Source organism: Vombatus ursinus, unplaced genomic scaffold, assembly GCF_900497805.2.
Source record: "Vombatus ursinus unplaced genomic scaffold, bare-nosed wombat genome assembly UNPS02005659.1, whole genome shotgun sequence".
NCBI lineage: Eukaryota > Metazoa > Chordata > Mammalia > Diprotodontia > Vombatidae > Vombatus > Vombatus ursinus.
The window spans coordinates 24,289,451-24,316,562 of NW_020945437.1; the positions used below are offsets into that span (position 1 = coordinate 24,289,451).

General features: G+C 38.5%; 1 protein-coding gene across 4 annotated transcripts in view; it reads right to left on the reverse strand.

Moving 5' to 3' along the window:
- The window catches only part of PAAF1 (proteasomal ATPase associated factor 1), a 66,013-nt gene that overhangs the window by 18,816 nt on the left and 20,085 nt on the right, over positions 1 to 27,112 (reverse strand). For all 4 annotated transcript variants that reach the window (XM_027848094.1, XM_027848098.1, XM_027848097.1 and 1 more), the window contains 3 exons: positions 21,410 to 21,604; positions 7,053 to 7,144; positions 519 to 634 (listed from right to left, as the gene is read on the reverse strand). In XM_027848094.1, the coding sequence (XP_027703895.1) occupies positions 519 to 634; positions 7,053 to 7,144; positions 21,410 to 21,604 (403 nt within the window). The remainder of the gene's footprint in view (positions 1 to 518; positions 635 to 7,052; positions 7,145 to 21,409; positions 21,605 to 27,112) is intronic.

Consider the following 27,112-nt stretch of genomic DNA (forward strand, 5'->3'; position numbering starts at 1 on the left):
TTAAACTTCAAGAGAGAATAATAAACCCAACAGACCAATGTGTGAAAGCTGGAAAGGTAAGTTGAGACTACCTTCAAGTTCTTTTACTATTATAGATAAATCAGTGTTACATGTAGGGAAATAATTTCTCAGTCTGCTGATACCAACACATCTAAACTATGATACCCTCAATCTGCCGATTGATTTAGCCCAAATTACTAGCCTAAAGTAAAAAGGAAGCCCAGTGAAGAGAGACCTGGATGTACTGTCAGGAGATCTGGGTTTGTACCTTAGCTCTGACATCCACTAGCTATGTGACCTCGAGTAAGCCATTTACCCTCTCTAAGCCTCAATTTTCTCTTCTATAAAATGGAAATAATACCCACACTGTCTATTCTCACAGATTTGTTATTAGGGAAGTGCTCACTCTCACTACATAATTAACTCCTACTTCTAAGATCATAGCCTTTGAAGTTGAACCGAGGCTAAAAATTTCAGCTCACCAAAAACATACATCAACAAAATATACTGAGACTCACCTTGGATTCCTTACATCCAACTGATATATGTTCCCATCTTGAGTCCCCGCCAATAGAGAAAAACCAGAGAGAAAAGTACAGCAGTTGAAAGCATCTGAGCCAACAAAGAGGAACACCTGGAAGGAAGAGGGAAGAAAAGAAAGCTGTGTAAAGGTCAATTTACTTCCTTGAGATAAGCAAGCAAGCATGGTCAATTTTATCTGTTTTGAGACACTCACTCATTCATCTCTTCAATCATTTCAAATTACCTCTTTCCCTCCTAAAATGTTCTCTTAGAACTCGAATTCTAGAACTTGGTCTGGACCTCCCATTTGTCCCTAGTACAGTCTACATTATCAATTTGTGTAACTGAACTACCCCAATAGGGTGCAAGCTCTCAAGGAACAGGGACTATATTGTATCTCAAGCACCAAGCCCTGGGCCTTGCACAGAGCAGTTTGTTGAACCAATATGAATAAGACTCTGTGCTAAGTATCATGGAGGAGATACAGATCAATGAGACATAATTCCTTTCTTCAAAGAGTTCTTTATTATTGTTGTTGTTAACAATAGCTAGCATTTGTACAATGCTTTAAGGTTTGCAAAGCACTTTACAAATATCTCATTTGATCCTCACAACAACCTTGGGAGAAAGATATTATTTTTATACCCATTTTACAGATGAGGAAACTGGGGGTAAATAAAAGTTAAGTTAAGGTCACAAAGCTAGTGTGTCTCTGGCAGGATTCAAATTCAGGTCTTCCTAACTTCCAGTTGAGAGCTCTATTCACCAAGTCACCTAGCTGCCTTGAAGGCATTCTCACGGTAACCATCTCATTTTAGACCCATACTACCTTTCACTGGGAGTATAATAGTAACTTCCTAACAGATCTTCCTGTTTCTAGTTCATTCCTTTGTCCAATCTGTCTTCCACACAGTGATACACAAGCAATCTTCCTTAATGAACTGCTCAGATCACTAGCTCTTTATAAAAATCATTAGTGGCTCCTCATTCCGTTCCAAGTATAATCTGCTGCCTGACTCCAACCTACTTTTCCTGCTTTCTTTCATATTATTCCTCTTTGTCTATCATCCATTCCAGTAAAACTGAGCTACTCTCTTTCTCCCATTCTTGTCCCACTCTCACCTCTTTATGTCTTTGCCTCTACATGGTCTCTCATACCTGGAATGGACTGCCTCCCACCACCTATCTATTAAAACTCTGTTCCTTCATGGATCAACTCAGGTATTATCTCCTCCACGAAACCTTCCCTAAGTCTCTCCCTCCCCACCCAGGGGAAAATGATCTGTTTCTTCTCTGCCCTTAATTCATTGTCCTTTTTATCAGTTACTTTTGTATCTGTCCTCCTTCCTGCTAAAATGTTTTCTCTCTTCATGAGTCTTCAATGTTTTGTTTCTTACACATAATAGTTGCTTAATAAATTTTAATTAATTTGAATCCAATAAGGCAGAATCTAACATGTGCTGTATGGCCTTAAAAAACTGGCCTGGTTCTTTTTGTTCATTCTTTTCCATCCTAGAATATATAGAGAGTGGAGGCTCTGATTTGCCCTAGGAGTTCAAGCCATGGGGATTAGGGAGGTCAAGAAACTCGCCCAGAAATTGTCACGGCCCAACCATGACACCCTAAGAAGCATAGATCTTGGACCCCAGCCCAGCAGAAGCTGGCATTGCCAACTCTGGACTTAAACCTGGTGGGACTAATGCTATGTAGAAAGTGAGCTAAGCCATGAGCCTAATTCCTTTTTGGTTGATGTATTTCTTTGTTAGAATATTTTCCAGATCTGAGTATGAGAGGTCCCTCCATGATGCTAAGGGTAACTGCTCTAGTAAAGGCCAATATTTACCCTTTTGGTGCCTGGCCTAAAAATGCAGTAAACTTTTCACTGCAGTCCCAGAGACCAAGGTGGAGTGGAAGGAATATGTCCCTGAGGTACTGGGGAGAGCTGTATGTTTGTCCTTGTTATATCTTTGAAGTAAATATCCCTTTGTAAAAGCTAATCTGATGGTAAGTGGTTAAATGAAAGTGTAGCACTATTCACTGGGCCCCTAAAAATGAGGGGTGAACACAGCCAGTTGGAGGGATTGAGCCAGTGGCGGAGGATAGAGACTCTCCAACCCACTCAGGGTAACAAGGGATAAAATGTAACAGGCCTGGCCCTAAGAAAGTAAGTGGAGGAAAAGCAACCATATTACATATAGCACAGTTCTTTACTTCAAGCCCTTCCTATGGTTCAATCAGAAGACAAGCTGAACTCCTTTTGAATACAAAACAGAACTAAAGATTGAGAGAACACTCTACTTTTTCTCTCAGGAAATTGTTCGACTTTTTATTTGTGTACCAGCAGGGGGAAAAGTTCTGGACACTATTCCCTCTTTAACTGAAGCAGAAAAGAAGACATGATCTATAATACTGGGGTTGGGGGAATTAGTTCATGGCTGGCTGACTTACTCCTTCTTCTGGACAATTTATGTCTTAATGGAGACATTTTTTAGGTCAGAGAGCAAGAAGACAGATATTGACTTTACACTACAGAAGAAATCCTTGGCCTTATTGTAGGGCAGCCTTGGCCTCACAGTGTGACCTCTCATGCCCGAATCCAATTTAGACATTCTATTTAACAAAGAAACGTATCAAGCAAAAAACTTAAGAGAGGAGCCAAAAATGTATGAAAAAATGCACTTACTAAAGAGGATTCTCAGCAAAATCAGAACTGTGGTTTTGCTAGCCTGGTTTCCTTCTTACAGGATTTAACTGACTGAGACTGATGCAATGGCAGAACAGCACCCCTTCCCTTTCTCCCCTCCTGACATTCACTGGACCATCAGAACAATAAAAAGACAAGAAATGTAAATCATTTTTAAAAAGTGATCTGTTCCTTTTCTGCACCTGACTTGTTATCCTTTACTGTTATCAGTACTTTTACACTTGATCTTCCTCCCGTTGGGCTGCAAGCTCCTTGAAAAAAGGGGCTGTCTCTTATCAGTTTTTGGATCCTAACATCTAGTGTTGTGCTTTGCATATAATGACTGCTTAACACACATTTAATTAATTTGAATCAAATAAGGAAGAATGTAACCAGTGCCATAAAGAAAGGCATCAAGTGTTATAGGGGTTCAGAAGAGGGAGCTATTATCCCTAGGTGTGATGGGTGCTCAGGCCCCAGCCCTCAGATCATGTCTCTGGAAGCCTCCCAATTTCTCAGTAGGCCCCCGGCCTGTGAGAAAATTGTCTCTTTCTCTATTCAAAACAGACACAGCAGTGGCTGGCCCAAGGACTCTCCCTCTCGCCAGATCCCCAAGCTCCATGCCTCTGGCAACCAAACAAAAAACTATCTTTTCTCCCTCGATGTCTGGTATCAACAAAGTTACCTCTGCAGACTTCCTCCATTTTCCCATCCAGATACCTGAACCCCTAGATTACCTAATTAGCATCCTTTGGTATTCCTTTCCCTTGTACCTTTTCCATATAAGCCCCCAGCACCATCCTCACTAGCTTGCAGGTTTCCTAAGGACCCTTGCCCACTTCTACTGGAGGGGCCCTTTAATCCACCCAAAAGTGTCTTGTTTTCTGCCAAAGTACAGAATCCCAGAGTCAGGAGGGAGCTCAGAGAAACGTAGAACAATCAGAACCTAATCATAAATGCCCCCCACAACATCTCTGACAAACAATCATATGGTCTTGTCCAAAGTCTCCTGGTGATTCGCATTCCACTGTATCATTAAACACTTCGAGCAGGTAAGAATTTTTTCCTTATATGAAGGTCATAAATCCACCTTTTTTGCAGCTCCCTCCACTGCTCCTAGTTTTACCTTCTGGGGCCAAGCAGAACAAGTCTACACTTCCTTTTATGTAACAGGCTTTCCAAGACTTAATCACTACCATATCTCCCTGAAGTCTTCTGTTCTTCCAGCTAAACATCCCCAATTGATTCTTAAATGGCATAGTTTTGAATACCCTCCCCACCCTGGGAGTGTCTGCAAGAATAAACCTAGGAGGGGCAACTGGGTGGTGCACCAGCCCTGGAGTCAGGAGGACCTGAGTTCAAATCCAGCCTCAGACTCTGGGCGAGTCACTTAACCCCAACTGCCTCACAGAAAAAAAAAAGAAAAAAAAAAGAATAAACCTAGGCAACAGAGAAGCCCATGTTTAAAGCCATGATTCTCACCCAGGGATCATAAAAGAAAAAGTACTAAATGCTCCTTTGTTCCATGTCAGTATGTCAAATGAACTAATCCTTTTCCTAAATTTTTTTTCTCTTCCTGCCCTCGGCCAAAACAACTCCCAATGTCCTTCCAGAAGTTAGAAGCAACACAGGATCTCAGAATGCAAAGGAGGTAATTTTGTCAGAAAACTTGACATCTTGGAATCAGCTTTGAAAAGGAACAAGGCATAAGAAGAGGGGTGTGATGAGACCTGCTGAGAATCCAAAGTCTAAAGTCAGATGAAATCATTACTTATCTGAGTAATGACAATACCAATCTAATTTCAAAGAAGGCAGTTTAATCAAGAGACCAGTTCACCTAGCAAAGAGTAACTAATTCTTCCCAATGAAGTAAAATGGTCACTATTCATGGCACTTGACTGGAGAAACCTGGTTCAGTCTTGTATTCCTTTCACAGGCTCTGAGATACAAAAAGAGAACTAGAGATCATTTAGGCCAGGGGTTTTTGTTTTTAAGATTTTTATTGGTATCATTTGTTTTATTTTTGTTTTTTGTTTTTGCTTTTTGGTGATGCAACTGGGGTTAAGTGACTTGCCCAGGGTCACACAACTAGTACGTGTCAAGTGTCTGAAGCTGGATTTGAACTCAGGTCCTCCTGAGTCTAAGGCCAGAGCTCCACCCACTGTGCCACCTAGATGCCCCTTAGGCGAGGGGTTCTTAACCTTGGATCTGTGGATGGATTTCAGAGGTCCATGAAGTTGAATGGGGAAAAAAAATACATCTTTATTTTTACTAACTTCTAATATTTAGCATTTTCTTCAGTTATTTTTTTTGTTGTTGTTTTTGTTAGGCAATGAGGTTAAGTGACTTGCCCAGGGTCACACAGCTAGTAAGTGCTATGTGTCTGAGGCTGGATTTGAACTCAGATCCTCCTGACTCTAAGGCCGGAGCTTTATCCACCGCACCACCTAGCTGCCCCAGTCTTTATTTTAAAAAGTCACTCTGAAAAGAGATCCACAGACTTCACCAGACCGCCAAAGGGGACAAAAATAAAATTTTAACCTCTCATCTAGGCCGATCCCATCATTTTACAAGGAAGCTGAGGCACAGACTGGGGAAGTGATTTGCCTAAGGTCAAAGAACAAATCAATGATAGGTTCTAAACTTAACTTCATGTTTCCTAGTTCTGAGTTAAGAGTTCTTTCTTTCCAATACATCATGCTGCCTATCAGTGAAATCCTGCAATAGGTTTGTATCCTGATCACCGTAAGTATTCCTTAGAACAGTGCAGATGAAACTCCCTCTATACATTTTCTGTTAAGTGGCACAGTGGATAGAGTGCTGGGCCTGGAGTCAGAATACCTGAACTCAAATCTGGCCTCAGACATTTACTAGTTGGGTGACCCTGGGCATATCACTTAACCTCTGTTTGCCTCAGTTTCCTCATCTATAAAATGGAGATAACAATACTGTCTACCTCCCATGATTGCTGTAAGAACCAAATGAGATAATGAGTAAAACACTTAGCACAATACCTTGCACATAGTAAATACTATATAAAATTTAGTTATTGGTATTACTGTTGTTAATTTTTGACCATATTTTTAAATACACAGATGATCTAAGCAATTGTGCATATATTCAGTGGAAAAACAGAGAAAAGGCAAGGCTATCCCTCCTCTTCAACAGCATGTTTAAACTAGCTTTTGCAGAATCTGATAGGTGCAGGCTGCAAGAGAGATGCAAGATGGGCACAGTGGGTAAAAAAAACTGAACAGGAAGTCAGGAGACCTGAACTCCAGTCCTTCATTCATCTCTTTTCCTTTCTCTCTTCCATCTCACCAAAGTCGTCACTTACTACAAGGCATAAATCAAGCACCATCTTCTACATGAAGGCTTTCACAATCCCAGATGCTAGTGTTTGCCCTCCTTCCCTTTCTTGCCACCCTACATTTAATTTCCTGGTATTCATTTTGTATTTGTTCTACATAAAATTATATATAATATTCTCCTCCAAGAGAATATAAGCTCCTTGAAAGAAGGGATGATTTTAATTTTCTTTGTCTTTGTAACCTAGCACCTTGTACATAATAAATGCTTAATGAATGATTGTTGATGATGATTGATTATGAATTATTGATGATGAATGATTCTTAGCTGTGTGACCTTGGGAACATGCCACTCACCCTGAGTCTCACTTTCTTCATCTATAAAAAGGAGAATGAAACTGAGATCATTACTCATAGGGTTGGGGTGAAGTGATCAAAAATCAAAGTATTCCAAAGCACTTCCTGCTTTTGTGCTATAAAACCTATACAAATGTAAACTATTGCTATTACAGTATGAATGTATTGTGGAAAGTACTTGCCGGCTGCCTGCTCCATAATCCCACACACTGTAGCTTTTTATCTTCCCGAGCCAAAAGCAGCATCTTCCCTTCTGTTCCAATCTCCCGTTCACCTGCAAGAAAGAGAGGTTAGGTTAGCATCGTTAGGGGATGTGGTACAATGGAAAAAGCAGTGACCTGAAACTTAGGAGACTTCAAAATCCTGACTCAGTCACTACTACCTTGGAAGTCACTTCTCCTCTCTTGGCTTCAGTTTTTCATTTGTAAAATGAGGGGGTTGGATTTAATAATCTCTAAGGTTCCTTTCAGCTCTAACATTTTCTGCTATTAAAGATGATCTACTCCATGAACCTGAGAAGCTTATGATCTAAAGGCCATCCCATTTCTGGATAACTGCTACTTAAATACAAAATTGCATTATCATAGGCCAAAATGTACTCATACTATTATGGGCCAACCCTGGTTCAAATCAGTGAAGAATGGGATCACCTAACCCTCCATTACCTTTGAACATGTTTCTCACTACTGTGCTTCCCAATCAGATCTAAAGGTTCCAACTAGGCCAATCTTCTCACATGGGTCTCATTCTAGCCCACTTGTGTGCTTGCTCATATTATTACTCCCATTTAGAATATACTTACTCTTTCTTTTTGCCTTGCTAAACTCTACCCATCCTTCAAGGACTACTTCAAAAAAAAAAATCACACTCAGAAGACAAAAAAAAACCCAAAAACATCTGGTTCAATCTCGTCTCAGGAGTCCCCTCTACAAATATCTCCAACAAACAGTTGTATCATCCAGCCCTCACCTGAAGACATACAGTAATGGGAATCCACTGCTGCCTTAGGCAATCCCTTCTGCTTTCACATAGCTATGATCACTAAGTTTTTCCTCACATTAAACAATTCTTCTGAATAAGATGGCTCACAGATTTATAGTAATATGTAATATTATTTCCTTACAACAATCCTGGCAAAGAAATAGTACAAAACAAACAATATTTACTAAGCACCCGCTGCGTGTACTGCACTGTGCTAGGCCCTGATGATATAATAATAAAAATGACCTAGGTCCTGACCTCAAGGAACTTGTAACCTATTGAGGTGGGGGTTTGGAAGTGACGGGGAGGGACTGTGACTTCCACATACCTATACATAAAGCAAAGCAAAGAGTGGTAAGAAAAAAAGAGGGATCTGCACAAAGTGTTCTAGGCATATCTGAAGAGGAGGAGAACATTTTTAGCTAGGAAGATCAGTAGAAGCTACACAAAGGAACTGGAACTTTATCTAAACCCTGAAGAAGAGAAAGCATTGTGATAGGCTGATAAGAAATAAGGAGTGACTCTAGCACAGTTTTGGTAGTGTTCTAGGTACAGAAAATGGATTATACAGAAGCAGCATATAGAATGCTAATTTGGGGAAAAGCCATTTTTTTTTAGGAAAGAATGTGAATGTTATTTAAAATGAAAATGGAAAAATACCTTAGTATCAGACTGTGAATGGCCCTGGATATCAAGCTAAGAAATTTGTGTTTTATCCTAGGTACAACAGGTTATCACTGAAGGTCTTGGAGAAGTGGAATGACACAGGCAGACTTAAGCTTTAGAAAGATTATCCTGTCTGCTATGTAAAAGACAGATCAGGAATGGAAGAAATCAGAGTCAAGGAAACCCAAGTAGAAGGCTAATATAATAATATACAAAAAGAGCTAATGAGGGCTTACATTAGGGTAGCTGAATTATGAATGGAGAGAAAGGGACAGATGCTGGAGATGTTAGGGAAATAGAATCAACAACATTTGGCAATAGATTAGATATTCAAGGCAAAGGCTAGAGAAGGAAAGAGGAAGGTCAAAGTTGATTCCAAGTTTTTGAACTTTGATTATTGGAAGGATTATAGCACCACTAACAAAAGTAGGGAAATTTGGAAAAGGAATGGGTTTAAGCAAAAGAAGATGGTAAGTTCAGTTTTGTTAATATTGAGTTCAAGGTGTTGAAAGGACATTCAGGCTGGAGCTTGGCCGATTCCATGGAGTCCAGTGTCCCTGCCATCTTTGTTGATGTGTCAGCTCCACTGGGGTTTGAGAAACCTGTGACTGGTGAATTCCTGGCCTTCCTCATTGTACTTCCCTCCAGCCTTGAGTGCCCACCTGCTCCCGCAGCCCTGCAGACCTCACTATGGAGAGCTGACAACTTAGTTAATTGCTTCACTGCCAGATGTGTAACAAGGAAAATCAGAAGATCATAAGAAATGTATAGTGAATTGGTGTCAGTTAGCTTGCTGGAGGTAGAGAATATACCTTTCATTTCATCAGATAAAACCATGGGAGGTGCATCTGCAACAAAAGGCTCGACAAGCTGTTTTTCTGGAGATGAAGAGAGCAGTTTAGACAAAGATTCTAAACTGCTTCCATCAAAAAAGAGATGACTTCACTTAAGCTTCCTTGGAGGTGACTGAATTTAAGCAAAAAAAAGGATTACTCACCAGATCACAGTGGAGTTGGGAATTCTTGTGACAAAGCAGACACATACGAAAAAAAATCCCAGAAAATAACTCATTTTCCTGGTGGAGATTTTGCACAGCAAATATCAAGAGAAATGGAACAGAACAAACACTAACAGAAATATTGCAAGAATTAAGGTCATCTAAGCTTACAGAAACATCCAATGAAAAAACTTATTCAGAAAGTCTATATGATACAGACTGTACTAAGAAACTCATTTCAAGAATACAAAATGTTTCAGCACAGGATGATTTGTTGGAAGAAAGAATCAGAGCTCTTATCTGCAGAACTTTTAAATGAACGTAGAGTACCCAATGGAATAAAATAGAGTGAACATGCTTTAATTATGTTTAAAAAATGTGTACAGGCCTCAGACACTTGACTACTTACTAGCTGTGTGACCCTGAGCAAGTCACTTAACCCCAAATGCCTCACCAAAAAAAGCAAAAAAAAAAAAAAAAAGCATGCAAGATAAATATCTGCAGTCGGAGCATACTATAAAGAAGTTAATTAAAGAAAACAAGAAGCATAAGGAACTTATTTTAGAAATTTGTTCAGAAAAAGACAATCTAAGAGAACCAAGAATACGAACAGGAACAGAGAGACAACATATAAACATAATTAAACAGTTAAAAACAAGAATACAGGAACTCAATAAAGATGTTAACATTTCCAAAGAAAAACTTGTAATGCAAGATACTACAGCCAAAAATTCAATTCAATTACGTAAAGAGATGGTTTTTCGAATGGAGCAGGGAAACAAGAAATGAGAGAGGGCTACCAAGAAAAAAGAAGCAATGGTGATGAAGTACACCAAAGGTGAAAAGAAATCTTTAGATCTTAAAAAGGAAAAGGAGGGACATGAGGATAACTCAGAGACACAAATAAAGAAACTGAGAAATGTTAACAAAGTTAAACAGCTTTCTAAAGAAAAAGGAAGACTAGACCAGCTATGAAACAAAGGAAGGTGATGCCATTAGAAAGAGCAGAGAAACAGAAATTGAAGGAAGAGATCAACTCTCACATCATCAAAGTTAAAATGGGCACAAAACAAATTAAAAACAGAAATGGATTCGCACAAGGAAACCAAAGATAAAACTCAAAAAAACAACAATAAAATTAACTCAGGCCAAAGAAGAGGCAGATTAAATATGGAAAAATTGTTGAGAAATGATAAAAGCATATCAAGAGTCAGAAGAAATTAAATCAAATGAGCTAGATGCAAAGCTCAAAGTCACAAAAGGAGAACTAGAAAAACAAATAAAGGAAAAATCTGATCAACCAGAGATGCATCATGACAAAGTAAAAGAACTAGAAGACTTGAAGAGAACATTTAAGGAGGATATGGATGAGCTACAAACACTAAGAACAAAAGTGAAGTATCTAGAAGATGAATGGTTAAGAACAGAAGATGAATTACCCAAATATAAAGAGATTATTAATCATCCAAAAGTTGCAATTCAGAATTTGTTGGATAGAGTTCAAACTGTAAGAGCAGTTACAGGACCAGCTTTAAAGAGATAATTAAGAAATTGAAAACTTGTCTGAAGAAGTGAGGAGTCTGAATTCTTTGATTAATGACCTATAAAAAGATATTGAAGGCAGTAGAAAAAGAGAATCTGAGCTGTTGTTATTTACAGAAAAATTAATGTGTAAGAATGCCCAACTTCAATCTAAATCTAATTCTTTACAGTCACAATCTGATAAACTCTCCTGTAGTGAAAGTCAATTACAGAGTCATTTTGGACATATGAGAGAGACTAACACTGATTTGGCAAGCAGGTCATTAAAAGAACTTCGAAAGAATGAAAGCCAAGCTTTGCAAGCTGAACTGACTTCTAGACAAATAGAATTAAAAGTATTAAATATGCAAGTGGAACTGAAAGATGAACTAGTTACTCAAAGACACAAACATGCTTTAAATCTCAAGGACCTCACCAAGCAACTTCAGCAAGCACGAGAAAAATTAGACCAGATTAAGAACGACAGTTATAATAAAGAAGTCAATAGCATGGGGAGACGTTCTAGTTCATCAGGTTCCCTTAATACTTGAAGACATTAACTACTTTGATGATGTGAGAGTGCAGAGGGTAGATCACAAGAAAATACCGGCTCCTCTGTAGTTGTGGATAACTTTCAAGAAATGGACAAGACTGTGCTGATGGAAAGGATAGTAAGGCTGCAGAAAACTCATGCCCAGAAAAATGAGAATATTGGATTTATGGAGCATCATACAAAGCAATTGGTAGAAGAAATTAGGAAAAAAAATAATTCAGTTACATCTGATGAGAAAAAGCAGGCACACCGTCATCAGATTTTAACCGTCATCCAATTTTAACAAGGTTCATTTGAGTAGAGAAAGAGGCGTCAAGGCATCCTTGTATACTTCCCATCTGGCTGACAGTGGGCAGACATTAGAACTCTTCTTGGAGATCAGCTGAAAATTACAGGCTGTTTTGGAGGATACATTACTTAAAAATATTACTTTGAAGAAAAATCTACAAAAATTATGAACAGAAATAGAATGTCTTATTAAACACCAGCATGAACTGGAACACAGGATGAAGTGAACACAATAGAAAGCTCTTGCAAGTGAAGAGACAAAAGCTACAGAAGGAGCAGGTGCTACAGATATCGGTAGTATTTTGAAGTTTTTCTTATGATCGGTGTGTCAATCAGTAAAAGTGTTTTACCTGTTTGATACAAATTTAGGTCATTACTGAACTTTTGGATATGACCCATCCTTGCTATTCTCTGACCATTTAAATGAACTGCTATGTGTACTGCCTTCATTAACACTCCGAGTGACTATTTAGTGTATCCAGATTTTCACTCCTGTGCAACCAAACCATGCTTGGCTTGTCATAGAGATATATCTATGAGATATAATTTTAGTTTTTTTCCATATAATAGATCAATATCCAGGAGACCAGGATAATTATATTTTCATTATGTGCTATGTAGATAAGCTTTTAGATTTTTACATTTATGAGAGATGGAAATGAATTATTCAAGTATTTATGTCTACATATGTCCATTTGGAGAAATCTTTACTAGGAAGATAATTTTTGGAAGAAAGTCATTAGAAAGTATATGTTGACCATATTCTTATTTTTAATATAAGTACAAGTAGATATCTTTTGAAGAAAATATTTTACTTTTTCTTTTTTAAAATGACATACACTACAGCCTTATATATCTGGATCAGGACTGAGCAAAACCAGGGCATACAAAAATCCAGATATTCCAGCTAGATATCTGGCTGAAGAGAGGGCAGTGGATTTATACCTCATCCCCTGTGTAAGCAAGTGCAGCAGGATTTGTATGGACCGTTACTATTTTAGATATATGGGAGAAGACCAGGAGGGAAAGACAGTCCAGAGATCTGGAAAAAATAACGTGTACTGTATGCTCTTAAAAAAATCATATTTGGGGCAGCTAGGTGGCGCAGTGGATAGAGCACTGGCCCTGGAGTCAGGAGGGCCTGAGTTCAAATCCAGACTCAGACACATAACACTTACTAGCTGTGTGACCCTGGGCAAGTCACTTAACCCCACTGTCTAACCCCCCTCCCCAAAAATCATATTCATTAAAGACCCAATACGCTGGTATCTTCAGCTAGGTAACAGTATTTTAGCTTCTTTGGGTGGTAGGGAATAGATACACATGTACAGGTTATCACATCTTAAAAAGTGACCACAAAATATTAAATTATTAACAACAATTTTCCCATAGGAATTCAATTCTTAATCTCTCAGCCAATTAAGTTTTGAGATTTTAAAATGGAAGATATAGCATCAGGGTAAATGAGTGGGGTAATTTTTGAATGACTTCCCTAACTAAGCAATGTCTTTTTTTCATGTGCCCCATTTTCTATACAGAACAAATATAAGGAATATGCTTCTATTTCCTAATTACATACTTTTGTGCAGTTCGGAATTTTTGGGGGTATGCATTTATACATACAGGTTTGTTTAAAGGAAAAGATATGCACAAATATAATTATTTAAATATCTAATGATTTTTTTTTTTTTTGGTGAAGCAATCTGGGTTAACACATGACTTGCCCAGTGTCACACAGCTAGTGTCAAGTGTCTGATGCTGGATTTGAACTCAGATCCTCCTGATTCCAAGGCCGGTGCTCTACCCACTGCACCACCTACCTGCCCCTTACCTAATGATTTTTAACCACAAGTAAGTCATTGATTAATGAATACAGTTCATCCAAACAGCTTCAGGATGTCCTATTTTTATAGGTTATTTCAAGGATAATTGCTGTACAACTCAATTCTGTCAAGCTGATCAAGCCAAGGATTTAATAGAATAATTAAAGATACCAATTTAGTTTTATATTTTCAGAAATTCAGTTCTAAGGACACCTGTTATAAACAACATGGCCTTTTGTAACAGGTTAGGAAAATGTTAGTACATGTGTATAGCTAGATGGCTCAATGATGCTTTGGGGAAATTATTCCTATTTTTTCCTTCTTTTTTTTTTTTTTAAGGAATGCTTGGTGTTATCAAAATAGATTGCTGTGGTTCTACAGATTTTTCAGCATTAACCAGAATTATTTTATTTTTTCCTTTAAAAAAACTTATATGGCATTAGCTTTCTGGTAATGTTTTTATATTAATAATGTCAACTGGTGTTGCTGTCAAACATATCTAATTATGCTCAAATAGGAAAAAAAAAATTTCCTTTTACAGTATGTTTAAATTCTTTCCTTACTACAAAGTTTTACATGTAAATGTAAAGCTAGATTTAACAAAACATTTAAATACTCCATGGCACCTTGGTGAAAACATTTTGAAGGTCATCTTTTCATTCACTGTGATTTACTGTTCTTGTGCATATTGGTTCTAGTGACTTGTGTTTTTTTTCTCAGTAACTTTAAGGACAAAACTTTTGTGACACTTAAGAACACTGCTCTTTTAAAAATCTTTATTGCCAGCTGGTGGCACTATTAACCAGAATTTCAAAAGAGGTAATTAATTAAAAATTTCTCCAAATAAGATTTTCAAACAAAACGATTAAATGATAGTTACAGCTATATAGTAAATATATATTTTTATTCCAGAATGGAAAGTTTTAAAAAAATTTCTGTGTGTCCATTGTCTGCAGTGGTGGGTGAAATTTGTTTATATTTCTGAATATATGCATAGTCTCTCTGATTTCATTAAAATGTTAATTTTGTAGTATGATTCTGTATAAATGAAGTTTTTCAAGAAGTTATCATAAGGGGGGCAGCTAGCTGGCAGAGTAGATAGAGCTCCAGCCTTGGGAGTCAGGAGGATCTGAGTTCAAATCCAGTCTCAGACACCTGAAACTTACTAGCTGTGTGACCCTGGGCAAGTCACTTAACCCCAGTTGCCTCACCAAAAAAAAGCAAAAAAAAGAAGTCATCATAAGTTCACACTGTATATACTGTACTATTAAAAGGAAAACATTTGCTGCCATGCTGGAAAAAAAAAAAGAAACATCCAGCTAACAATGTCCTGGTGACATAGAAATGGAGTTCAGGGAAGAAACTGAATGTGTAGATAAGGGAGACATCGGTATACAGGTTATAAATGAACACACGAGAGTGGAAGAGAACCAAAGATGGGGGCAAGAATGAAGAGAGAAATGGGTTTAGGACAAAGTTTTATAACACATGCTCAGGGTGCAGAGGGTGATGAACTAGCAAATGAGATTAAAAAAGGATGGCTAGTGCAGTAAGAACACTGGTAGAAATGGAGCCAAGATGGTAGAGGATGAACATTAGAAAGCTTCTCCCAGATCCTTCATTTTTTAAGGATGGCACCCAGGGAATTTTCATTATATCCTACCTGGCTACTTTCCTGCACTTCATCATCTCCAGATACTCATCATTATGCAAGATGAAATCAACTCAGAAACTCACACGTCCTTGGATTATTTCCCAACTCAGTTGTACAATTTCATCATTCTCTGCCCTCACCCCTTGCCCTCACTTTTCAGCTTCTTTGTGTTTCCAGCTTAGCATAGTGCCTGGTACATAATAGGTACTTAATAAGTAAATATTTACTGACTCTGATTCTGATATTTAAATATAGGGAGATTATATATGTGTGTGTGTGTGTGTCCTCTCTGAACGCTATCATCATCAGAGCCCATAGAGGGAGAACAACTAGAAAAAATATGAAAGTAGTTCTGTTATGTCTTCATAAATTTAAGAAAAAAACAGAAAGATAGAGGAAAAAGAATTGTGATGGTGGGGGGGGCATGAGGAAACAGGTCAGGGAAAATTATCTCATAATCAGGGCACACAAGTAAAAATCTATACAAATGAGGACAGCATAGAAGGAAGCAGCTAACACTTGAAACTTACTCTTATTTGAACTGGTCAAAAGAAGGAAGAATAAACACACAAACACATGGTTGGGCACAGAAATACATTTCACTCAACAGGGAAATAAAGAAAAGGGGAAAAGGGAGAGGGAATTAGAGGGAGGCTTAATTCTAAACAAAACAAACTGTAGAGATTTGTAGAAATATTTATAACTTGTTGAAGTGACAAAAATTGAGAATCTGATGGGTGTCAATAAACTGGGGACTGGATGAACAAGTTATGGTATACAAACGTGATGGAACACTATTGTGCTGAGCTCTTATCATCACAACGACCAATTAGGATTCCAGACAACTAATGATGAAACACACTACTCACCTCCTGAGAGGTAAAGAACTCAGAGTGCAGAATATGATAATTTTTTTTTTATATGACCAACATGGAAATTTATTTTAATTGACTATACATGCTGGGGGGGGGGTCGGGGGATGGGATGGGAGAGTGAGAAGGCAGATCTTGGCTGATTAAAATAAAGGAACTTTCTTCTTTTTTTTTTTTTTTGGTGAGGCAGTGAGGTAAAGTGACTTGCCCAGGATCACATAGCTAGTAAGCGTGAACTGTCTGAGGCAGATTTGAACTCAGGTCTTCTTGAATCCAGGGCCAATGCTCTATCCACTATGCCATCTAGCTGCTCCAAGGAACTATTTTTAAAAAGAAAAAGTACTGGGGCAGCTAGGTGGTGCAGTGAGTAGAGCACTGGCCCTGAAGTCTGGGGGACCTGAGTTCAAATCTGACCTCAGACCAAACACTTGACACTTACTAGCTGTGTAACCCTGGACAAGTCACTTAACCCCAACTGCCTTAAAAAAAAAAAAAAGTACTGGCTTCAGAGTCAGAGGACCTACATTCAAAATCAACCTCAGAAACTACTTGTGTGAAAATAGGGAAAACACTTCATGGAAATGGGCCTCAGTTTCCTCTTCTGTAAAATTAGAAAGTTGGACTACATACACTCTAAATCTATGGTTATAAGAAAACCAGGAGAGAGTAGAAATGAAAGGAGGAAAGGATATCCAAGAGGAAGGACAAATCAAATGCCAAAAGTAACACAAATGTGAAAAAGGATTTGGACCTCTTTTAGTAATTAAGATTATTAGCTTTAGTAATTAAGAGATTATTGGCCCCCAAAGCTTTATAATATTACTTTTAGTGGTGGCAAAAAACTGTAAACAAAGTGGGTTCCCTGACTCAGGAATGGTTGGACAAACTATGGCATATGAATATAAAAGAATAAGAAATTTAAAATATGAAGAATTCAGAAGACTATGGGAAGATTTATATGAACTAATATAGAGAAGTAAGGAGAACAACAGAGAGCAATATATACACAATGACTGTAATGATATAAACAAAAAGAACACTAAAAGGAGTCCAAACTTTGAGTAACAGTAATGACCAATCTTGGTCTTGGGAGGACAAACAATGAAACATTACACCCTCCCCTTCCAACAGAGGTGAAGGACTGTGGGTATGGAATGTTGCATATCATGTCAGATGAGGTGACTGTATTCGTTTACATAACTGTTTTTCTTTGTCACAAGGGAATATTCTGAGCGGAAGAAGTGGGTAAGGGTTAATCTAGAAATGGCAGTATTATAAAAAACAAAATTAAAATAATGGAGTTTGACCAGAGAGAGAACAGATCATTAGCAACCCTTGAGAAAGTAATTTCAGTAAATGAGTGGATTAGAAGTCATACTGCAAAGGGTAAGGAGGAAATAGGTATTGAGGAAAGACAGGCAATCAATAAGCAATTATGAAGAGCACAGTATGTGCTAGGCATTACATTAAGAACTGGGGATACAAAGACAAGGTGAAACTTGGTCTCAAGGAGCTTACATTCTAATGGGGAAAACAGTAAGTATAAATATAAGTATGTGCAGAACATATGTAACATAAATACTAGGTAGTTTGGAAAGGGAAGCTTGAAGGATCAGGAAAAGTTTCATTCAGGACATGGCATATGAGCTGTGCCTTGAAGGAAACCAGGAATTCCAAGAGGCACAGGTGAGGAGGGAGAGCTTTCCAGGTATGGGGGGCAGTCAGTATAAAGGCAGACGGAGCATCACATGTGAGGAGCACCACGTCTGGACACTCTGGTTGGACCTAGAGTGAGTCGAGGACAGAGACTGTATAAAACTGTAAGGAATGGAAAGGGCCAGGTTGTAAAGAGCTTTTAAGTGTCAAACAGAATTTATATTGGATCTCCAGGTAATAAACATTTTAGTACTGGAAGGGGTCCTTAGTAGCCACCTAGTCCAATTCATATCTGAAAAAGAATTCCCATTACAACAGATACAAGAGATCACTCTGCCTCTGCTTGAAGACCTCCAATGATAACTAACTAACTACTTCATGAAGCAACGTGAATTGCTGGCATTGCTGGAGAGCTGTCAATGTTAGGAAGCTTTTCCTGATGTAAACTCATCTCAATCTCCACCCACTGCTCCTGGTTCTTTCCTTATAAGGCCACTCAGAAAAAGTCTAATCCCTTTTCTATATAACCGTATCTCAAACTTGAAGACAGCTATCACTCCCTAAGTCCTCCTTTCTCCAGTCTAAACATCCCCATTTTCTTCAATCAATCTTTAAACTGGGGCCGCTAGGTGGCGCAGTGGAGCACTGGGCCCGGAGACAGGAGGACCTAAGTTCAAATACAGCTTCAGATATTTGACACTTACTAGCTGGGTGACCCTCAGCAAGTCACTTAACCCCACTGCCTAGCAAAAACAAAAACAAAAAATGAATCTTCAAATGTCATGGACCTTCACCATTCAAGCTGCCTTTCTGCAGACAACCTCCCTATTATGGATATCCTAGCTAAATCTGGTACCCAGAATTAAACACAATACTACAGGTATGGCCTGACCAATGGGGCCACCACTTCCTTATTCTTTTTTTTTTCTGAAAAACATGTCAAAGTTTATTAATAATTTTTGAACGTACTCAGATATAATTTCAGCAGAAGGGAATTGTGTTATTTACCCTTTCAGGTTTCATTAATTAAAAAAAAATTTTAATTTATTATTTTAAACATTCTTTTTTTAAAATTTTGAGTTCCAAAATCTCTCCCTCCCTTCCACTCCATACAATACCCACTGAGAAGGCAAGCAATATGATCTTAATTATACATGTGAAATCACACAAAACATATTTCCATATTAGCCATACTGTCAAAAAAAATAAAGGAAGAAAAATAAAGCGTGACAAATTATACTTCAGTTTGTAGTCAGAGATCATCAGTGCTCTCTCTGGAGGTGGACAGCATTTTTCATCATGAATCCTTTGGAATTGTCTTGGACTGCTGTATTGATCAGAGCAACCAAGTCTTTCACAATTGATCGTCATTACAACATTGCTGTAATTGTGCACAATGATCTCCCAGTTCTGCTCACTTCACTTTGTATCAGTTCTTATAGGTCTTACTGTGTTTTTCTGAAACTATCTCCCTTGTCATTTCCTATAGCACCATAGTACTCCATCAACAATCATATGCCATAACTTGTTCAGCTGTTCTCCAAGTGATGAGTATTCCCTTAGTTTCCAATTCTTTGCCACCACAAAAAGAGTTGTTATAAATATATTTGTACATATAGGTGCTTTTCCTTTTCCTTTGATCTTTTTGAGGTACAGACCTAGTAATGGTATTGCTGGGTCAAAGGGTATGCATAGTGTTATAACCCCTTGGGCACAGTTCCAAATTGCTCTCCAGAATGGTTGGATCAGTTCACAACTCTACTAATAGTTCATCATTACATCTATTTTCCCTCATCCTCTCCAGGATTTGTCATCTCTGCTAAGTGAGAGTTGGTACCTCAGAGTTGTTTTAATTTGCCTTTTTCTAATCAATAGTGTTTTGGAGTCACTTCCTTATTCTTTTTTGGGGGGAGGGGTTAGGCAATGGGGTTAAGTGACTTGCCCAGGGTCACACAGCTAGTAAGTGTTATGTGTCTCAGGTCGCATTTGAACTCAGGTCCTCCTGAATCCAAGGCTGCCATCCACTGTGCCACCTAGCGGCCTCTCACTTCCTTACTCTTGAGAGTTGTGTATGTCACTGTAGACCAAAGTGGCATTAGCGTTTTTGGTTGCTTTTAACACATCGTTGACTCATAAAGAGCTTATAGTAAACCAAAACCCCTACATCTTTTTCAGACAAACTGCTGCCTAACCCCTATCATGTACTTATAAAATTAATTTTTTGAGCCCAAATAGACTTTACATTTATCCTTATAAAATTTCATCTTCTTAGATTCAGCCTAGTTTTCCAGTCTGCCAAGATCTTTTTAAATCTTAACTTTATCATCTCGTGTTTAAGCATTCACCAATCAACAAGTACTAAATGTCTTACTATGAAGAGAAAAGAAAGATGAAACTGGTCCCTGATCTTAAGGAACACATGATCTAGCTGGAAAGGTAAAATGAACACACAGGAAATTATATGAAAACAAGTAAATGCTAAACTATGCAGCACCCCAGCACATCACTAAGGTGATATAGGTTCGAGGGTCTATGAAGTCCATCCCGTGGATGGCTCAGGTAGAACGGAAGTGGAGGTCGTGGCAGCTGGGAAGGCTGATAAACTGGGAGGCCAGAAGGACATCAACATAAATGCTAAAGGGTGAGGGCATGGGATGGAGTGAAGAAGACTATGTTCTAAGTATTAAACTCCTTGAGAAAGAAAGGGTAGTGATTTGAAGATCTGTAGATGACAGCAAAAAGGATTTGCATAGTGTGCTATAAATTGAATGAACTCTGCTTACTTATTAGTTATAATACAGAAAATAAAACATTTCATTCATTTACCTATGTTGTGAAGTAACTACTCCAACCCACAATGTTTTCCTTTTTCAAATTCCTATTAGCTATCATTCTATTGTACAGTAAGCACTGTTCAGTTTAGCTCTTCAGTGTTCTTTATCACCAGGGTGTTCATCTTACCCATACAACTAGACTGTGTGGTCTCTACAAATAAGGACAAATAAATGTTGCCCTTCTTTTATCTCTCCCACTGAGTGTGAAGCACAGCATAGATACTGCAATACTTAAATGACTGCTGAAAACAGACTTACTGGCTTCGAGGCAGATAGAAAACTGAAATTGAATAATAAAAACTGAACTGAACAGGGATTAGAAAAAGTACCTCAGAGACTACGGTGAGAAATAATAACAACAACATCATTTACATAGAGCCTACTACATGCCAGGCACTGTGCTAAGCAGTTTCAAGTATTCTCATTTGATCCTCACAACAACCTTGTGAGGCGCGGTTGTTATTTTTCTCATTTTACAGTTGAGGAAACTGGAGCAAAAGTGGTTAAGTGACTTGTCCAAGGTCACACAGCTAAGTAAGTGTGTGGGGCTGAATTTGAACTCGTCTTCCTGACTCTAAGTGCAGCACTCTGGCCACTGCGCCACTTATCTATACCATAATGAGAGGCAGCCTTAGCGAGTCAGAATGACACCTACTTTTCAGAACCAGAATGGATGCCAACCATATATACTTACTGGGAACTTTCACAGGGGAGCCAAGATTTATTGTGTTGTCAGCTGCACCCACAGCAATGCCATTCACAGGAGAGCCACAATCTGCAATGATGCCCAGGCAGGCTGATCGCCCACAATCCCAAAGCCGAGCAGTCCCATCTCGAGAACTGGAAATCACATTTCTTCCTCGATCAACTATAGCTGTATCCAAGATACCTAGCAAGAGAAAAAAGAAAAGCCTCTAAGGTGAAAGAAAGAGGGCCCAGGAGCCAGCTAAGTAAAGATAAAGGCATAAAAGCATTAATACTGTCAAAACAAACTGACCTCTCTAGATTAATTTTTTTTTTTCGGTCTAACATCCTAGGAAAACATGCTGCTTCAGTAACAACCCCCCCCCCCCCATGCTAAGAAAGCAATGTTTTTGAAATCATGATGAGAATATTACCTTATATTTGGTTTTACTGTTGAAAGCACTTTCCCACATTCATTACCTTGTCTGATTTTTAGCACCCCTGTAAGGAAGTTAGGACTGGAATACCTGAGTCTTACTCCTAGCCTTGGAACTTACTAGTTTATCATGAGGAAAGTATTTATGTAACATGATGCGTGCACATGCATGTATGTGTGTGCGTGTGTGTCTGTGCCTGAGTGGGGGGAGAGGGATGAGTGGACAGATATACAACATAAAGCTTAAGCTGTTATATAAGTGAAAATGTGTGCTATTATGATCTTGACCTTGCCTAACCAGGTGTGTAACCTTGATGTAGTAGAAACATTTGGGCTGATAGGAACTGGGACCACACCCCATCTCTATTAGTACATTTAGATTTGGGGCAAGTTGGTTCACAGGTTTCCAGCTGGAAGAGGACTTCAAAGAAATCTTGTCCAAACCACCCCTTCCTTTTAACACAGATTCCCAGAGGGCTACATCAAGCCTACACAGATGGCAGACATCAGTGCTAGCCTCCTTCAGCTGCAGGACACTGCAGTTAATCACTTTAAGCCTCAATTTCCTCCTCTATAAAATGAGGAGTTTGAACTAAATGATCTTGAAGTTGCCTCTAGCTCTGATATTCTATGATTCTACAATAATGTAAGGACAGAATACTTTTGGCAATAGGGAATTTTTATTTTTCCTTTTGCTGATTAAAATAAAGGAAAGAAAGAGGAGAGATGCCCTGCTATAACTGAAAGTTATATGGGATTACTTCCAACTAGCCTGACATAGAACTTACGTGACTTTAGATATCAAGCTGTCATGAAGCCCCCAGGCAATGTATCAGTCTTAGAAGGGATCTGATTCTAAGCTATAACTCAAGTTGAGTTATAACAACAGTTAAGAATTACCTTTCAAAATTTAATTTAAATTACATTTAATGTCAGCTGTGTTAAACTGTTTTAATGTCATACCAAATTTCTTATTTTTAAAAGGTGAAAAATTCACCACTGTAATCTGGATCTCAGATATAATATGTACTGGGTAGTTCAGACAGGACTAGGGTAGAGGGTTGAGAGAAGGGAAAAGGGGCTTGGGCAGTAACCACTTCTTTTTTAGTCTTAGCTTACTTAGTTTTAGAAATGTCTAGACTCACTAATTTTTAAAGCATTTTATCTCAAGAAATACAAGCAGACAGGTCCTTGGAGTGGTTACTTGGTCAGATTCCCTGGACATAATCAAGAGAAGGGCCAACCTCCAGGAGACCCTAGAAATGCCAAATCTACAGAGTAAAGGTCAAGGTTACCAGAAAATTAACCAAGTCACTGATTCACAAGCACTACCATCCTGGCCATTCAGAAGATGACAGAGAATTTTCCTCACATGCATCTGGACTAGGCATATGAATAACTATGTCAATTATATTATAATAAGGATAAGCAACAACAGAGACGATACCGATGTTTGAGTGACATTTGGTGGAAGGGCCTTGGGGAAGAGCAATTCCTGTAAGTGTCATAAGGCTGAAAGGACAGAGGGATGTATCTTTCTAAATATGAAGCCTATATTTCTTTGGAAAGCTAGAGTTTATGTTACTTTTAACTCTAGAAAGCCTCAATCAAGAAAGGACCTAGGAGTAAGACACTAAGCAAATCACTTCCTTTACTGGTCATAAATTTCCCCATATTCCCACCTGCAACATACTGTGAATCTATAAACCATCTTTATTAAAGCAGAATCTCTAAGGACTTCTACTACAAAATTATCAGTGACTGTTCTTTTAAAAATTATTTTTTTTTCATTATGAATTGAACACAGATGGTTCAATACAAAAGGAACAGAAAAGAGTACTGTATGTGAAATTGTGAAATTCTAATATAAAGTCTGTGTTTTTAAGCATATTATTAAATTTAACCTGGTAGTAACAAAATTGCTTTGCTTTTCTGTGTCTCCTTATGAACTTCTTTCTGTTCTATCCCATGTATTTTTAATGTGTCATTGATATTTTCTTTCTTTTCATCCTTTTTTCCCATCTCTAATACTACTCATGAACTCTTCCTTCTCCCAAACAGAAAGCTCTCCCTTGTAACAAATAATTACAGCCTAGCAAAACAAACATATTGGCTATGTCTGAAAATACTTCCAGTCCATCACCCTTTCGCCAAGAAAGAGGTGCAATGATTGTTTCATCATCAACAATCTTCTGAAGTCATGAGTGATCACCATATTGATCAAAGTTCTGAAGTCTTTCCCAGTGACCTCTTACTTGCCAAATCTGAGAGTCTTTTCTCAATAGTTATCCTCTTGATCTCCCTACAACATTTGACAGTGATCATTCTCTCCTAAATACTCTCTCCTTTCTGGGGTCTGTTGGTTCTTCTTTCTACTGGTATTCTTCTCACTTGTCTGACTGCTTCTTCTCAGGCTCTTGGTTGGCTCATCTTCCACATTCTGTCCCGTAACTATGGGTATACACCAAGACTCTCTTCTGGTCCCTCTTTAATCTGTCTTGTCAATCACATAATGAAACATGGATTTAATTTTCACCTGTCTTGCCTGTTACTCTCAAAGCTGTATATTCAGCTTTAGACTCTCTCCTAAGTTCCAGTCCTACATAACTTACTAGGCATTTCAAAATGGATGTCCCATAAACATCTCGAACTCAATACTTTTAAAAATAAGAACTAATTAATCTTTCTCTCCAAACCCAAACCCCTTCCAAGTCTCCCTGTTTCTGCTGGGGCATCAACATCCTTCCAGCTACCCAGGTTCACTATTTGGTGTTACCCTCAACTTCTCACACCCCCTTGTCCAACAAATTTAATCAGCTGCTAAATCTTGCAATTATTTTTTTTGTTTTGTTTTGTTTTTTGAGTGAGGCAATTGTGGTTAAGTGACTTGCCCAGAGTCACACAGCTAGTAAGTGTTATGTGTCTGAGCCTGGATTTGAACTCAGGTCCTCTTGACTTCAGGGCTAGTGCTCTATCCACTATGCCACCTAGCTGCCCCAAATCTTGCTATTTCTACAACATATTTTGTATCCACCTCCCTCATTCACACAGCCACCAACTTAGTTCAGGGCCCTTCTCACCTCTCATCCGAGCCACTGCAATGGTCTCCTAATTTATGTCTCTGCCTCAAGTCTCTCCCCATTCCAATTCAACCTCCATAGAGTTGACACTGACTTTCCTAAAGTACAGATATAACCATGTCAATATCCTACTTAATCAACTTCAGGAGCTCTCTACTGCCTCTAGGATAAAATACAAATTCTTTTGTTTTACTTTTGATGCCCTTCACAATCTGGCTCCAACCTGCGTTTTGCAGCCTCATTACACATAACTCCCCTTCTTTTACTCTGTGGTCCAGTCATATTGGCCTACTTGATGATCCTCCAACATGATGCTCCATCCCCCATCTCCATACCTTTATACTGACCATCCCTCATGCTTAAAATGCACTCTCTCCCATCTATCCCTTATGGAATCCTTTACTTAGAAATTCAGCTTGGGTACCATTTTCTATATAAAGCCTCATTTCCTGAGCCCACCTGTTTAAAAACCTCCCTTCCTAGTTATCTTATATTTATTTTGTGTGAATTTATATGTATGTATGTATATATGCATGTATGTATTACACGTTGGCTTCCTCATTAGAATATAAGCTCCTAGAAGGCAGGAATTATTTTTGTCTTTGTATTTGCAGCACACAACACAGTGTCAGGTACAAAGCAGACATGTAATAAATATCTACTGATTAAAATTACATACACATATATTGTAACACTTCTGCTGGCTTGTTATATTCCTGATTTTTTAAAGAGAATCACACTGTACAAAGTCCCTACCATTTCATACTCTCTCTGTATACACCTAATAAAATGGACCCTTGCAAGGCCATGTAAGTGAGTAATGCCGCCATAAATATGCTGTGTTAATAAAAACTTGGAAGGCTTACCACTGGCTGTGTCAGCCCCCTTTTCACCCCTTCAACTATCATGACCAAAGACTTCAAGGCAAGACTTTGAGTGAGAGAATGAAGATAAGATATGAGAAGCAGGGGACCTCCTCAGGTAAAAATCCACAGATATCCAGCCTGACACTATAGCTATAAGTGTTTCATAATTTGTATCAGCATTAGGTGATGTGAGTCTCTAAGATAACTGCCCCTTCACTTCACCCCTTGAGCACCGAAACAAACATGAATTGGAGGGCTGGAAGGAGAGCCAGAGGTAGCCATGTTTCATCCTAGACAGGATCAGCAGCCTGTGGGTATGTATCCTTGTGGGTATGACTGAATATAAATAAAATCAAAGATTCATAAGTCCATGCACTGTGCTTTCCATGCTGAAGTGAAAAATGCTTTCACTGCTACAAACCCACCCATTTTGTCAAAAGCTAAGCATCGTACCTGACCTCCTCAGTGCAATATGATAGCCCCCACCAGCTGAAAATATATTCACACTACCTACTTCATGAAATGCTGTTCAGAGAAAACGCTTTACAAAAAAGTTTTAAAATGCTATTTGTATTAAAACAGCATTGTAAAGAATTTTCATGGTACCATAGGTTACAAACAAACTCTTGGAAATGACTAATATCCAATTATAGCACTAGCTTCTAGTTGTATTCATCTGTTTATTATCTAATGGTGTGCTTAATGAATCAATTTACTTTCAAAGCCTTTACTGAGTGCTTGTGTACACTAAACCAGGTTTCTTCCATCTACAAACTCTACGGTTCTATGAGCTACAGGCTATGTTATCTGCTTACATACAACACCACAGAGTTGTCAGGAGGATAAAATGAGATAATAAATGTGCAAGTTGTAACCGCTATATGGATATAAATGAAAACAAATAGGTTTTGAGCACCTACTATAGAAGACAACATAATACAATGAAAACAGTATCAGACAAGAAATCAGAAAATTTGGATTCTAATCCCAACTCTGACTCTTATTAACCACATCACTTTCTTTGTTGTTGTTTGGACCAACTGCTATTTCACTGATGTGAAGAAACCCCCTCTACCAATAATCAGGCCTTTTTGCAACACAGCTTCAAGAGTTGCCCGAGGGCAAGCCACATGTGGCCTTCTAGGTCCTTGGGTGTGGCCTTTTGACTGAGTCTAAGTTTCACAGAGCAAATCCTTTTATCAAGGGGATTTATTCTGTGAAGTTTAGATTCTGTCAAAGGGCTGCACTTGAGGACCTAGTGGGTCACATGTGGCACTCCTCGCTGGTCATAACCTCGCTGAGCTTCAACTTCCCTGTCTTTAAATTGGGGA